Source organism: Vollenhovia emeryi, unplaced genomic scaffold, assembly GCF_000949405.1.
Source record: "Vollenhovia emeryi isolate VEMERY1.0 unplaced genomic scaffold, V.emery_V1.0 DF939228.1, whole genome shotgun sequence".
NCBI lineage: Eukaryota > Metazoa > Arthropoda > Insecta > Hymenoptera > Formicidae > Vollenhovia > Vollenhovia emeryi.
In genome coordinates this window covers 170,174-186,158 of record NW_011967138.1, presented here as the reverse complement: position 1 = coordinate 186,158, position 15,985 = coordinate 170,174, and the positions used below count along the sequence as shown (strand labels likewise).

The following is a 15,985-nucleotide window of genomic DNA, read 5'->3' as shown; positions in this document are numbered from 1 at the left end:
AAAAGCCATGCGAATAGCCAATCGACTCACAAGTTTTCTGTAGGAACACAATTTTCGTATACGTTTTTCTTTCGAGTGAATTCAAGAATCGAGCACCAGAGATCATCTTTTTCTCTCCGCGTTGAAAGGTGAAAGATAAACACGGAACTTGTGCAGCCAGTTTAGTTGTAAAGCCTAGACCCTTCATCTTTTCCCCACTACATTAGAAGGAGAAGGATAAACTCTGAAGCTCGATTCTTGAATTCATTCGCATGATAAACGTATGCGCAAATTCTGCTCTTACGGAAAAGTTGGAAGCCGATTGGCCATTTGCATGATTTTTAACCAACAGATTCTCAACTTTTCCGCAAGCAGGAATTTCGTATACGTTTCTCTTTCGGATTTCTCACACATCGTGTGTTAATGCATTTTATTTTACGTTTGTTTGTTCAGATTTTTCAAGGGACTCTGTTCCTATTGTTTCTATTTATTCCTTGTTGCAATAAGAATGTTTGTATGCATGCATCGTTGAATTACATTCATTTTTGTGCCGACAAGCCGCGTGGATGCCAAACTGACTCGAACGTTTTCGAAAAGCGCGCCATAGTTGGCCTGAAAATGGCAGACGGGATCGAAATTCTCACTCGACGGAGGATCTAGGCGCTTTCCAGTACTTCGTGACACGCAGGCGCGGTGCACCGTTTACACGTGCGTTTCAGCGCGTTTGCAACGCGGGGTTCACGATCGTATATGCTATTTAATTTTAATTATCGCACTGATTGGTAGACGATGTTAATCCGTGCCGGTTATTAACGGTACATAGCAGGTTTCGCTGTCGTAAGTTCGTGTTACACGTCAAGTATACCTTGCCTATTTTCTCCAGACTGCGGACAAACTGCCAACGAAATGGGCTTGACCAAGCAGTATCTGAGGTACGTGCCGGCGGGTAACGCGAACATAATCGCGAGCCCGCGATGCAACGTAGTCTTCGTAAAGCTGGACGGCCAGGAGGGCAGATTCGTAGCTGCCGCCGCGTGCGAGCATGTATACATCTGGGACCTGCGACTCGGAGAGAAGGTGAATTGAAAGGACGCAGGAATGCGTGGACTTGGGGTGCTTTCCAGCAAGAGACACGGATTGACATAGCGTAGAGCCTAAGGCCCGGTCTACAATGAGTTGTTAGTCGTTAGTCAGAAGTCGGAACTATATGTCGGTCCTTTTTCTTCTACCCAGAAAGGAAAAGGATCAACGTATAGTTGCGACTTCTGACTAATGACTAACGACTCATTGTAGACCGGGCCTAATCTACAACGTGCTTTCTGCGTCTAGAAACATTCTATTTTATATAAACAAATCGAAACGCTTAGAAAAATCGTCGACGGTGTACGATTATACAGTGTATAATATACAATTTATCTATCAACTTGCACAAAGTTGTTAAATGTATTTATTGGCTACAAAGTAGAATGTTTCTAGACGCAGAGAGCACATTGTAGATTAGGCTTGACACAGAGAATCATTTTATTCTCGTTTAACAACGGCAAGCAAAATAGATGAAACGATTCACTGTGTTACACAGTGTCCGCCTGCGTACGTTGCTGGAAAGCACCGTTGACAGACATGTGAACGATACCTGACGAATGTGATGATAATTTCAGGCACGAGTGTTGTCTGGAGAAAAGGTGTGCGTGACACGCCTGGCCGCGTCGCCCGACAAAAGGCACATCGCGGTCGGTTACGCGGACGGCACGGCGAAGACCTTCGATCTGGTCGCCGGCGAGAACGTCAGCGTGTTCGTGGGACACAAGTCTGAAATAACAACCTTGGCGTATGACGCGTTGGGACACAGATTAGCCACCGGTTCCCAGGTGAGACTCTTTTACAAACGCGGCGGGATTGCACTTGTAAATTGCTTTCTTTTCTACAACAGGACACGGATATCATAGTCTGGGACGTTGTGGCGGAAGCTGGTATATGCCGCTTAAGCGGGCACAAGGGTGTCGTAACCAAGCTGGTATTCATGAAGGAACACAACATTATTATTAGCGCCAGCAAGGATACGCTTGTCAAGTTTTGGGATCTGGACACGGAGCACAACTTCAAAACCCTTGTCGGACACAAGTCGGAAGTGAGCTGCTTTATTACGTTTCTGTTCGCCATTTTATATTTCGGATGATCATAGTATTGACAACGAGAATAAAGACTTGTTGTCGCCGGTGAATAATTAAGGGCAGAATGAATGTCTTGTACTCTTGGGACAATGTTTTGCGTTTTAAAATCTTTGTCCTAAAGTAAGGGCCTGAGCAGAATGGCTGTCTTGTACTCTTCAGACGTAAGACAGTTCTTGTGCGTTACCTCAAGACAAAGGCTTAAAACATAAAACATTGTCTTAAGGCTGTCTTAAGAGCATAAGACAGTCATTCATAGGAAATTCATAGTTTTGATTCAATATCGATAGGTTTGGAGTCTTGCCCTGATGAGCGACGACCGGTATCTAATAACGGGATGCAACGATGCGGAATTGCGCGTTTGGAAAATAACCTTCCTTGAAGGCAAGAATATTGAATTGGACACCGCTGTTGGTACAGATATCAATGAAGAAAGTGAGGAAAGCGTGGATACAGATATGGTACGCATTTGTACACACGTTGCACCGAGTTCGCGATACGATTTGTCTTTAGATAATTATTTTTTAAAATTAACGTAATTATAAACGTGTATTTCGTTTTCAGAAATATCCTATAAAATGTGAAAAAGTTGGAAGCATGTTAAGAACAGCCGGCGGCCGAGTTGTTTCGCTAGAAGTTGACTCCACGTGTAAAGTTCTTGGGTGCTACGGAGTAGGAAATTCCATAGAGCTGTTTTATCTAGTACCTGAAGATACGGTCAAGGATAGATTTGCGAAAAGGTTGAAGAAAGAAAGGCGAAAGGCTCAGAAGTGAGTTTCAAAAGAAGTTTTCAATTTGTTTAAAAGAGAACGAGATTTAAGTGCATATTTCTCTGCCTCGTCGACAGGGAAGGGAATGACGCAGGAAAGGAGCTACCAAGTGCACCGTCCCTCAAAGACGAGATAAAACGTTTACCTGTTGTTCAAGTGACCGGCAAAGCGAAAGGCCTCGATTTAGTTATAGGCAAAGGCAGCGAACTTCGAGTCAGTATACAGCATAAGACCCATCTAAAATCGTCCGAGGTCTCGCGCTAATATTTTATTCTGTCCGCTTTGCGCAGTTATGTGTCGGAGTGAATAACAATTCGGTCGAATTACATTCTTTGTACATGGAAGAGAAGGATCTCGAAGTGAAGCGTTTGCGTTCAATAACGGCACATGGGCATCGTACAGACGTTCGAGCTGTCTGTTTTAGCTCCGACAATTTGGCGTTTGCTAGTGTCAGCGGAGATTCTGTCAAATTATGGAATAGGTAAGGGTACTTTGTGAGATATGTGTTTTTTCAATGAATGCATAGATTTGTTAATGAACCTGACGATTTTTAGACCGACGTTGTCGTGTTTACGCACGGTGCAGTGCGGCTATGCCTTGACGGTGACATTCGTGCCGGGCGACAGACATCTGATTGTCGGTTTGAAAGACGGGAAAATGCTCATTATCGACATCGTATCTGGCGATATCCTGGAAGAAGTGCCGGCACATTCCAAGGAGCTCTGGAGCGTGACGTTATTTCCCGATCTGGTAATATCTTCCCGTTAAAAAGATTTTAACAGCCGCCGTTAAGTTAAAGCTAAAGTTAATAGATTTATTTGCAAACAGAAAGGAGTTGCCAGCGGCGGTGGTGATCGGACGGTGAAATTTTGGAATTTTGAACTTATTCAAGATCCTGACAGTCAGATAAAAGCGAAAGTTCTTTCCGTCTTGCACATGAGAACGCTCAAGCTTGAGGAAAGCGTACTGTGCGTACGAATAAGTCCGAATAATAGATTTGTGGCGGTTTCTCTATTGGACTCGACCGTTAAAATCTTCTTCCTGGACACGTTTAAGGTATCGCAATTATTTTGAGGCACATAAATCCACGTCAAGTGTTATCTTTTTGTTTTACATATATATATACTTTTTTATTATAGTTCTTTGTGTCGCTTTACGGACACAAGCTACCAGCACTGTGCATAGATATATCCAGCGACTCCACGCTCATAGCAACCGGGTCTGCTGATCGCAACATTAAGATCTGGGGTCTGGACTTCGGCGATTGCCACAAGTCTATATTCGCGCACGACGACTCCGTCACAGGTCTCTCCTTCGTGCCTGGAACTCACTATTTCTTTTCCGCCGGTAAAGACGGCAGGATCAAGCAATGGGACGCTGATATATTTCAAAAAATCACCACGCTACCAGTACCGTATTTCATTAAATACTTTGTCGGTGACTTAGTTACGTATAGATGACTGTCAATCGACATTGCATTCGCGATCTTTGCAGGGCCACGCTGGAGAAAGTTGGAACTGTTGCGTTTCGCCGAACGGGGTCTTCGTCGCGTCATGCGGTTCCGATAGAGTAGTGAGATTGTACGAGAAGACTGACGAACCTTTGGTACTGCAGGACGAAGCAGAAGAAGAAAGGGAACAACAGGAGAACGAATTGGTTACCGGGGAAAGCACCGCGGTATTAGGGCAGAAGCAACAGGCGTTACCTTCCAGAAAGACCGTTAACAGTGAGAGGGCTGTAAGTCGAATTATTAAAGTATATGTAATTCGCAACATAGAGCGTTAAAATATCTTTTCGTGACCCGCGCTTCTCTTCTCAGGCCGAGCTGATACTGGAATGCTTGGAAATCTGCAACCAGTACGAGACAGAACTGAGTAAAGCTGTTTCTGCCGACAAAGCGCCGCCTCTTCCTCTACTGATGCAGGGCTACGATTGCACGAGCACGGAAGACTTCTTATTGGAAACTTTTAAACGAGTCAGGGCGAGGTAGGACGCAGCGAAGTTTCCTATGCTGATGAAAACGTAACTGGAATCTTGTATGTTTTAGTGAAATGGAGGAGACGTTACTGTTGTTGCCGTACTCTGCCGCCTGTGATATTCTTCGGAGACTCCCTGACTTGTTGAGAAGCGATTATCACACTGAGCTATTAGTCAGATTAGCTCTGAGCTTGGTGCAAGCGCACCACGGCCCGATAGTAGCCAACCTAAATCTTTTGCCCACGTTGGAAATTGTAAAGAAACTCGCCGTGGAAAAGATCACTGCTTTAAGGGTAATGAAAGCTTATCTATCAATCGCATATTCATTCGCACGTGCTATTATCCGATGAACTAACAAGCGACAACTTTCAGGACACCGTCGGTTTTAACTTGCACGGCATGATGTACGTGCAACGCATTTTAGAGGAGCGGGAAGGAGTCAAGTTCTTCAGAGACGCCAGTAAGAAGGTCGCGCACAAGAAGAAGATCAGAAGGAACAAGGAGAAGGCTGTAAAGAGGGCGGTTATGAACTTGTAGATCCTCCCGGCGACATTAAGAGCTTTGTACGCGTGCATACGTAGCACAAATTTTCATATACCTTATGTACATACTATACGACGTATTAAATATTACCTGGGCCTTTTACAAACTCGTTAGGAATTAATAGCAGTTGGCTCAACTAACTAAAACTTCGTGTGCCCTAACATGGAGTTCGTCAAATTCCTGCGAGTGAGAGGGAGAGAAACATAGAGGCTATCTCGCTCTTCTACGATCGTAGAAACCCAGTCTCTGATTGCAGGGTCTTCTACCCTAACGTAGCACTAAATTGTTGAATTCCTGTGTCAATAAATCGGTCAGACTTTGCTCGGTTAATTAAATCGGCAATGAATCAAGAATGTTGTTGAATAATTCGTGCAAAGCCGCTCAGTCAATTACATAGGCGATGAATCAAGAATATTGTTGAATACCATCTTAAATCACATTTTTTTAAATAAAAATTACAAGCTACCTACATTGGCGTTTTCTCATATGTTTAGTTTTAGTTAGGGGTCTTACTTTAACAACTTTAGAATGTGAATCGCCAGTGAATGTTCAACGATATGCTTGTTTTTTATAAAATAATTGTAGATTGTTGAATTCCCTGAAAAGGACCACAACCCGCATGGTCGAAACGTCATGAATAAATAAACCATCTGCCAGCCTAAGTTGTCTAACAATTCTTTTTATCGTCTTACTTTAAGTTTATTATCGTTAAATAATTCGTATGAAGCTGCGTTATACGAAAGTACAAGTCTGTACGAGGCCAACTCGACCCACATCTTTCCGTAGCAAAGTCGAGTCGACGCATGTACGCGACACATACGCGACATCGCGACATAACCTCGTCAGTATGACACCATTGACACCCCGCGTGGATGAAGGCAGGTGAAAGAGACTCGTGTGCTGTACGTTGCACGACCCTATGGGCAGGCAGAAGGTATCTTGAATCTTCACCGCTCCCGGTGGAATTGGAAAAGAAAACCATCCGCATGGCCTGACACCGTTAAGTTTACCCGCGTTTGCTGCTATAGAAGTAGAGGATGGACCACGAAGACGAGTTCCTTAGCACCTTCTTCACGCAGGTCGCGCAGTTATGCTCCGACAAGGCCAAGGAGACAGTTGTGAGTGGGATTTTCTACGCAAGTACCCTGGCGATTGTACATTTGTATCTCTGGGCGGAAATGAATGTGAATTTGATGCAGGAGAGGGAGAGGGAGTCGTGCAAGCAGATGCAAATGGGCCCGTGGGGAATGTTCCTGCTGCATTTACCGCAGATAGCCGTAGCGGAGCGTTCGTACGCCGATCTAGGTTTTCTCAACACCAAGAACAAAGGCTTCCTTAGGAAAGACGTACGTATTCGGCAACGACAATCGTATTCGAGCTTCGCTCACGCTGACCATTTGGTTTACAGAATTCTTTGAGGACTGTCTACGAATCGTTGAAGTCCGATTTGAAGCGACTAGAGGAAATGACCAAGGGGACCAACTCTGTCGGCGCGACGGTCGCCAACGTTTCCAATCAGCTCTGTCAGTTCATCACGGCAAGAATCCAGCTGATAGATTTGTCAGTATACTTAGCGCTTCGAGCCCCCCGTTTCTAATGTGACATTTCGTGATTATTGCATTACAGCTACGAGAAAATGTACAACATGAGTATAAACAGCAGAGTTATGAAGCATCAGGAGTTGTTGCAGTGCATAGAGGGGATAGTAACGTGCTATTTGTTGTCCTGTTCTCATCTGGCGTTAACTGCTATTAAGACGAGCTTAACGTGCGTATCCCCTCGTAATTTTTTTTACCAATACCGTGGACTTTAACGTTTTGTGAGAGGCTAACGATTCGCATTGTTCAGATTAGAATGCGAAACGCTGGTGCAATTAATGAAGGCGCAAGTGGAAGTTCAAAACTGGAGGTTTTTACCGACCCTGGTGGCCCTCTATGGCGCGCAGACGCGAATGTCAGCTTGGGAGAGAACTCTGCAGAGCAAGGAGGTGAATAAGATATAAAGAAGAGCGTCGAGGCGGCTTATCGAGTATTCTAATTCGTGATTTCTTATTAGTCCTGGAAACTGGGCTTCGGTGCGACGTTCCTCAAGGCGAATCAACAGCCAGCGTTGTATCAATGGCTGGTGAAACTACGCGGTGCTATATTAGCTAAATGTTCTCTGTATTTCCATACTACTTTAGCCCAGCAAGCTAGTCCGGGGGAAATGAGGAGTATTATGAGCAAGCAGAGCGTGGATTATTATCACAAGTAAGACGCCGATATTGTTTTGCCGCCCGCACAGAACACGCGGATGACTGACTTGACGCTCTTTCAGGATACAGAGCTTTCAACGAAAGTACGACATACTAGCGGTACTGATAATCTTCGATTCCAGAGAGACCGAAAATTCAGGCTCGGGATACAGACATCCGGCGAGAGGAGGCAACCCGTCCGAGAGTTTTCCCGTTGTCGTTTGTTGTCCTAGTGTACGTACAAAGAGTGACAGCAACATCGGCCCCATTTGTTTACGCATTTGATTTCGGTCACAAAGTGGGTACCAAACGGAAGGTCACGTCAAGATGATCGCAGATATGTCAGGCGAAGAGTGTACCTATTTTTAACGTTCCAGAGATATCGGGCTCCAAAAATTCCAAACAGAAAGACTTTTCCTCCGTCACTGACATGAATCGCTTTAGCTAAAATGATCTACCAAAGGCTCTTGGCCATTCTGAACATGTCAGTGACAGAAGAAATGTCTTTTTGTCCGGAAAGGTGTGTTGGTTTTGGAATTTTTGGAGCCCGATGTCTCTGGAACGTTAAATGGGTACACTATGAGACTGGCACATCTGCGATCAGCTCGACGACACTTTTCGTTTGGCATCTACTTTATGATCAAAATCAAATGCGAAAAAAAAGGGGCCATTTGCCTGTGGACACTTGTTCTTTTTACGTTTTGCGCCCGGTTTCACCAACGTCGCTTAACCTTAGGCCTAGTTTAATTCGTTCTTTGTCTGTTTCCAACTGTTACTTTAGAAAGAGACAAACACGAATTAAACTAAGATCAAAGTTAAGCGACGTTCGGTGAAACCGGGCCTTAACTATTTTCAATTCTTATCGATATAAGTACATATGTATTAGCAGCTGCAGACAAACGGCATAAAACTTTGTGCTTTCCTACGTGATTAATTAATTTTACTTCCAGACATTCACGCAGAAACCATCGGTACACTTGGACAATATCCAAATCAAGATAAAGGAACGGCACGTCGAGCTTCTCGCTATGGACAAAGTCATTTACCACAAGAGCACGAAGGTACGCTTATTGCGAAATTATCTCTTATGAACCGATTGTAAATTGATGGCGTTCCTACAGGACCTGTGTACGTACTCTTTCCACAACACCGATCCCACTATGACTCTCGTGATCGTATTCGAAAACGGGAAGCAGAAGGATAAGGAAACCCACATTACATCGTTTATGATGGACCTCTCTATGCAAATTAGGTGCAATAAGGTGTACGAATGTCTCAAGTTATCAAAATGAGCGTCTATGTGAAAACAATTGTATAAAAAAATCGGATTATGCCAAAGACCTAATTATGTTATAGTAAATAAATTCAATAATATATAGGGCGAGAACAAGTGTCTCCATAGGCAAAGGCCCCATTTTTTTCGCATTCGATTTTGGTCACAAAGTAGATACCAAACGACAGGTCTTGTCAAGCTGATTACAGATATGTCAGTCTCAGAGTGTAAAAATTCCAAAACCGAGTTGGAGTCGACTGAAAGGTTTCCCAACGGGTGCCCAAAGATCACTCAGTCCATCTAAAACTTACTTAGGTTGATAGACAATGCAGGACGATTTCGTTGGCATCGATCATTGGGAAATTGACACCTTTCGTTTGGTATCTACTTTGTGAGCAAAATCGAACGCGAAAAAAATGAGGCCGATCTTGTTCTCACTCTTAATATATGACACACAAGTTATATAAAATGATAAAAATAAAGTTTATTACTTGCATGAATATAATTAGCTTTATATGTATCTCTAAATGGTAAGGATAGTTGTTGAAATATTTAAAAACTTTATCACTCTCAATGTAAGAGCTTAACTTCGTTGATCGGGTGAAAATCTTTTTCAGAATTTCTATACGAAGTGATATACACTTTTCAGAAATGACTGCACTGAGAAAGTCTACTTTTTTTTCTTAAAATGTATTATGTAACATTCTATAATTTCCGAAAAAAATACCTTAAACTTTTCCAAATCTTGTAAGATTACGTCTGAAATTATAGAATGAGGAATCGTCGAAATCTCAGAACATTTCAGAAAACGGATGAAAGTCCCTATTATGAGATAGCGGGAGTTTTTTGTTAAATTAATGGGAATTATCTGTCGACTCCACCAATGAATTTATTACCCTTGGAGTTAAATCTCTCTGTTTGGTGGAAAATTGATTGTTTCTTAGTAGCACAGTGCATTGGCTAAACATTGGTCCAATGTTGGTTATATTAGAAATGCATTGGCCGATATTGGCCAATAATTAATAATGTAATAACAGTACTGGTCTAATATTGGTACAATGTGAAACCAATATTGCTAAATCGACGTATTGGTTAAATAAGGAAAGCCATCCTTTTCACCGACACGTGCGAATATACTTTTTGCGCTGGTAAATCGTTTTATTAGCTTTTATGCACAAAATAATGCCAGGATAAGTCGCGGACTGCACGGCAGAACATTTTCATACTTAAAACACTCGGGTCGGAAGTCTAACGAAAAAGATATTGGTATTTTAAAGTTGCAATTTTTTAATCGCGAGCAATTTGAAATTGGCTTTACGAAATTACAAAATTCTGCCACGCGATTATAGCACGCGCAAAAACAAGGCGGGGGATTCACGACTTTGCATAAAGAACGAAGAGCAATTTCCCAATGTCGCGCCAGTATACATATTGTTGCTACTAGGGATCGTTTACGACATCGATCGACGAATCATTTCTCACTGCGTGCGAGGACTCGGCTGCGAAAGATTCCGGCCGGGGATTTTCCGCGAGATTCCGTCAGAAATTACTTGTCGATCGACAAGTCACTTCTCGCTGGGACGCGTCTCGGTGGATCGCCGAGTCTATAGTTTGTATGTCGCGCGATTGCTGAACTTGGTAATGTAACTTACTTGCCGTAAGACGCGTCGCGACGACCATCGGTCGGTGCAGGAGATCCGCTCGCTGCGTGTCCACTGGTTTCCAGCACTGTCGCGCGCACAACACTACGCGAGTTGAGTTAACAGCGCGATTTAAAATCACTTCGACGTATGTACCTCGCGTAAATCTACTCGGGGAAAAACGCACTTTAACGAGCAATCGACACACTCGCGGCGTCGCCCGGTGGCGTAGTCGTCAGAGAACTGCTTGTCCGACGTTTCATGATAAATTTCGAAAATGCAGTCTATCGTACGAGAGGTCGTAGCTTTTGCTCGCGGATCGACGAATTATTTCTCACTGGGACTTGTAGCAACGCGCGCATCCTTAGAGCAACGGAGTGATACGCGCGAATATCTATGCAACGATACGCACGAACATTCCGTAAACTTGTTGAAAAACGCCGGACAATTTTTCCGGCCGTACGCGCCGGCGGCTCGAACGATAGTGCGACGCACGGAACGTCCTCTGTCCTTGGCGCGCAGCCCGCAGCGGCCGCGGCGGCTCGAGACAAAAACAAGTGAAGAACGCAAGCGGCCGCGGCGGCTCGAGACAAAAACAAGTGACGTTCGCAGCGGCCGCGGCGGCTCGAGACAAACAAGCGACGATCGCTGCGGCGCGGCGGCTCGAACATTCGAGCACATTCGAGCGGCGAGCCGCGCCGAAGTCAGACGTGTGTGTGTGTGTTTGTGCGGGACGTGCGTCGCGTAATCTCTGGTCCACACAATCTTGCTTTAATGCCCGCTTCTACCAATGCAGATATTAACTTTAATCTCGGCTTAAATTTATACTTGTCTTTTCTCAACGCGTAAAACTAGGAAAGGATACAAAGTTGAAGCGGGATTGAAGTTAAACTGCGTTGGTAAAAACGGCCGCGCCGGCCTTTTTCTTGATGGTATCAGGAGACTGTTTCGCGCGCCCTCGCGCCCATTTTTCACTTTTGGAACTGCTTCGCTAGGCGTCTTCTGACACTGCCGATAAAGTCTCCGCTTCGCGGGTGCCCGTGGTACGCCTATTTTTCCGGATCGTGCCACGACTTCAATAAGTGAGTTTACTTAAAGCAAGATTGCGGACTGGAGGTAATCGAATTCGCTAGAAACGATATTCAAGTGATATTCAAGTCGCGCCGCTGACTCAACTCGCGCAGTGCCGCGCGCAGAGAACGCCGGGTAACGACGCCATGTTGGTCGGTTCGAGTAGCATCGCGGACACGCAGCGGACCGGTCTCCTTTTCCGACGCTTTTCACGACGACGGTGAGTTCAGCGCCGATCAAGTTCCGCGATCGCGGCGCGGATTGCTCGACGCTGACGCGTCCGGCCGCGGCGATCCGCCGGGACGCGAGTCTCGCGAGAAATTCCCGGAATCTTGGACGCGGCCGGTTCCTTGCGACGCCGAGCACACCGCAATTTCACCTCGCGTCTCTTCGCGCGCGCAGAAACGCGCCCGAGGTTCTTTTGGCCGTTGAACGAGGTCCGTTGAACGCTCGCGTTCGGTCGCGAGGCGCGTCAAGTCTCTCGCGTTTCTCCGAGCGAGTCGCCGCTCGCTGGAACGTTCCCGCCGTTTCGCGCGACGCCATCGCGGCGGCTCGTATACCCGCTGCGCGCGATTTGTGTCTCCGTGTCTCCGCTCGCGTCGATTAACACCGGGAGTGCCGTGGCGCGCGTTACTTCGATGTAATTGTCTCCTGTTTCGCGAGTGCCGCGTCGCGCCCAGTTGTGCCGAGTGCCGGTCCCAGTGAGAAATGATTCGTCGATCGACGTCGAAGCGACGTCGAATCGACATCGACACCGTCGAATTGACGTCGATTCAACATCGGCTGCGGTCAGGCTGCCGCTAAAAATGCTTCGAAGCGTTTCTCTTCTCCTTCTGTCTTTATTGAAAGAAAGGAAAAGTGGAATACTCGGAGGCGTTTGTAGCGGCAGTTTGACCGCAGCCATCATTCCGACGTCGATCGACGAATCATTTCTCACTGGGGTGCGGCAGTGACGATTTTAGCTTCGAAACGTTTTCTCAATTGAACGGAATCAATCGTTAATTTAATCAACACCAACAAGTCCGCAGAACGATACGCGAAGCGTAGTAACAGTCACGGAACAAAAAAGGCAACGAATTCTCAACGTTCGTTGTTTTTCACTCGGCGCGGTGACGTACGATGTTTTGCGTGCCATCGTGTACCGAAGGTCGCCGCGCTCACTCGCTCGCCGAACGTCGAGCCGGCAAGCAGTGGCCAGAGTCGCTCCGCGCGTGTTATTACTTTTGCGTTATCGCTTTCCGAGACTCGATCGCGATGAATGTATGGATAAAACGCTATTGATTTGCACACCTTTATCAGTAACAAGTAACGTTTCTCGATTAATTATTAAGTTTCCACAATTTGCAATGAGAAACTAATTGCGTGTCGAGGCGACGGCTCTTTATCAACGTACACGTAGATATTTCGCGAGACTAACTTATAAAATATGAATACAAACCGTGGTGCTTTGTCGCGGTTGCATCTCGTTTACGCAACGCGTTTTTAATTGTCTATCGGTTTCGTGTAATCCATTCCATTTATCGGGAAAAGAGAGAAATTTGTGCCAACTTGGGCTTTCGCGCTGTAATACGCTCTGTCGTTCTTCGCAACTTTAATAACTTTTAACAACTATTTATCGCTGGAAATTTCGTTCGCATAATTTATTTCGAGGATTAGATTGAATGACGAAAATTGTAAAATGTCGTTTCGTTGCGGACTAATAGCTACTTGTTTACCGCAGATTATGCTTGCCATGCTCGCGCTGCGTTTTATATCGTCAATTCAAAAGTGATTTATCCATTATTCTGTTCTTCCGAGTCAAAAGTGCAAGTTGTTGGTTTGAGTAATTTGTACGATAGAAAGTCACGCGATATTCGTTAATAATATTTCGTGCGGTGTTTCACGTCGCGTACGGGAGTGCCTGAAATTTCGCGCGATCGATGATTTTCGCGAGTGAGTGTTGTGTGTGAGTGCAACAAGGAAATCTGAGAGGAGGAGCCCAGAGGAGCCGGCCCAGAAGGCATCGGGCAACGGCGGAGAAACGGTGAGGTAAGTGTCTCACGTTTTTGTTATTTGCTACTTGTGCAAAATAAGGTATCTGTTTTGTGTTTTTTATTTTATTTATTCAAACGATTCGAACAAGTGTTAGAGACAAAACCATATGTGTAAAATTTTGTGAGTTTACATTTAAAAGGAAGACTTTTTCAGTAATCTATATAATTATTTTAATAATTACCTATTTTTTAAAATGTAAAATATAAAGTATATTTAACATAATAATTTTGATTTTACATAATCTATAATAATCGTATACTTATTTGTTTTTTTTTACAGTTTTACACACATGGTTAACGATGTACAACTCTGCTGTTCCGAATTGTATCAGTGAGTGATAAATTGCTTTTTATTTTAAATTGACGTTGCGCATATACTTCTTTGCACGTATACAAATTCTGAAAAATATACAATGCTCAACTACAAATGGCGCGCGCGAGGCGCGCGTTTTGTCATTTATAGTTGCCAAAATAAAAAAGTGACTGTAACTTTGTTACAAGTAACGAGTTACTTCCCAACCCTTAGGATCGATTCTGTACTTTACAATATAATGAAAATGCTAAAAGTGAGTGGCTTTGTCCCCTTCTAAGGGGACCGTTAGAAAGAGACCAAGCTACTTCACTTTTAGCATTTTCACTATAGTGTAAGATACAGAATTGACCCTCTGATTCTATTCACAATTGACCGCGATCGAATTGAAGAGCATACGCCAACCAGGGGCTCGATTCTCGAATTCATTCGAAGAAGAAACGTAGGTATACGAAAATTCTGCTCTGACAGAAAAGTTGAAAGTCGATTGGTTAAAACCACGCGAATAACCAATTTTCTGTAAGAGCAGAATTTTCGCGTACGTTTCTCCTTCGAATAAATTCAAGAATTGAGCTCCAGGTTCGTGAATTTCATTGCAAAGCAGCCTTTTCTGTTGAATGCGGCAAAATAATTATGCGCAACGTTTCCGGCAAGTGGCGCCGCCCTGCCTAAAGCACCAAAGCTCGAACGCGATCAGCTGATACGACTGGATATCGCGCGCGTTGTGTCGACGGTCCACGCGCCGCGAGCTCCGCGTGATTTGTTAAACGTTGCCTCGTCGCGGTCCACGTCGCGATTCGCGATCAAACGGGCGAAAACCGTGCGTGAAACTGTGCGCGCCGCTACGTCGTTTGCTTTCGTCTCGCGCGCGACGATAAGACGGGCCTTCGGAACGCGAGTCGCTCGCGGATTTGCGACGCCGTGAGGTTATGTTCGACGTCTCCCGTATCCCTCGGGGCCGCGACTTGAGTCATTGGGGTGTTGAATTCATCCTCCAACGTCCCTGCGAAGCATCGGCGAAATACCGGAACAGAAATGTGAGTATCGCTGTACTTTGTCTCGTCCCTTCGCTGCTATCGACGTCAGGCGCGAACGTCGATCGAGCAAGATCGCAGACGTAAACACAGGGCGTTCCGGCGTCGCGTAGGATTTGGGAACGTGACGGTAGGGTTTGTCGGCAAATCTTTTGCCTCTTTAAAAGTGGCACCTGTTCGTCGACGATATCTGATTACGTAGCCCAAATGAAGTGAGAGTTGATAAGCGTTGGCGCGTTCACTCGTTGAAAAACGAATCTCTCGTGAATTTTTGGCGTTTCAAATCGATGACTACGTTATAGCGAATTGGATTGCTCGCGCTAGTGCGCACCGAGTGCACACTAAGGCCAGTTTATAGTCAATTTTTATATTTAAGTTTGTCTTAAATATATGTTCGAAGAGTATTTAGCCAAAATATAATCCGTATGGATGCTAGCACGTCATTTTATTGGCTACGAAATGTTTCAAGAAATATTTAAGGCGGTTCTCAAATATAGGAATTGACCGTAAACAAGCCTCAGTGCGCACTCGGTGCGCACTAATGCAGGCAACCGAATTCGCTATTAGATTCGCGTCTGATTTGACTTTTGATCAAAGTCTGATTTGTGCACGTATCGACACATTTACACATTTTGCATACACATATGTGAAAAATGTATGAAAAGGCATCGGTGATTCCTCGTGTACATTAGTCGATGTCCCTCCAGTTTCTTCCTCGTGCCACAGAAATTACGGATCTGTACAGTTAGGATTCACCGAGTCTGCGGAGCAAGGCTTTGCAGACGTTCACATATATTTACTCTCGTATAAATATATGTGCGTGTGTGTGTGTGTGTTTTTTTGTCAGCGATAAGGCTATAAAGAAAAACTATATACGAAATTTAAGATTAAATGTAATTCAAGCATAATGAGACCCTTGCAGAAAATACACTCAAGTTTTGAGTGTTAACACTC

The 15,985-nt window shown here is 44.7% G+C and overlaps 3 protein-coding genes across 3 annotated transcripts in view; all 3 read left to right on the top strand.

The window, feature by feature from the left end:
- The first annotated feature begins 104 nt into the window (after window positions 1-104).
- LOC105560490 (WD repeat-containing protein 3) lies at window positions 105-6,063 on the top strand. The gene is made up of 15 exons (XM_012009652.1): window positions 105-794; window positions 863-1,056; window positions 1,638-1,847; window positions 1,910-2,107; window positions 2,438-2,608; window positions 2,712-2,917; window positions 2,995-3,130; window positions 3,208-3,398; window positions 3,472-3,667; window positions 3,746-3,973; window positions 4,057-4,326; window positions 4,412-4,654; window positions 4,737-4,903; window positions 4,965-5,187; window positions 5,267-6,063. Exons 2-15 carry the CDS (start codon window positions 886-888, stop codon window positions 5,429-5,431), a joined length of 2,775 nt encoding a protein of 924 aa, XP_011865042.1. The 5' UTR covers window positions 105-794; window positions 863-885; the 3' UTR covers window positions 5,432-6,063.
- A 110-nt stretch (window positions 6,064-6,173) lies between these two features.
- LOC105560489 (UPF0536 protein C12orf66 homolog) lies at window positions 6,174-9,008 on the top strand. The gene is made up of 9 exons (XM_012009651.1): window positions 6,174-6,555; window positions 6,637-6,783; window positions 6,846-6,997; window positions 7,064-7,204; window positions 7,286-7,424; window positions 7,493-7,686; window positions 7,754-7,904; window positions 8,621-8,731; window positions 8,792-9,008. Exons 1-9 carry the CDS (start codon window positions 6,475-6,477, stop codon window positions 8,960-8,962), a joined length of 1,287 nt encoding a protein of 428 aa, XP_011865041.1. The 5' UTR covers window positions 6,174-6,474; the 3' UTR covers window positions 8,963-9,008.
- Window positions 9,009-14,680: 5,672 nt separating this feature from the next.
- The window catches only part of LOC105560487 (WW domain-binding protein 4), a 45,260-nt gene continuing 43,955 nt past the window's right edge, over window positions 14,681-15,985 (top strand). The window contains exon 1 of the mRNA XM_012009650.1: window positions 14,681-15,034. Coding sequence (XP_011865040.1) covers window positions 15,033-15,034 — 2 coding nt within the window. The 5' untranslated portion in view covers window positions 14,681-15,032. The remainder of the gene's footprint in view (window positions 15,035-15,985) is intronic.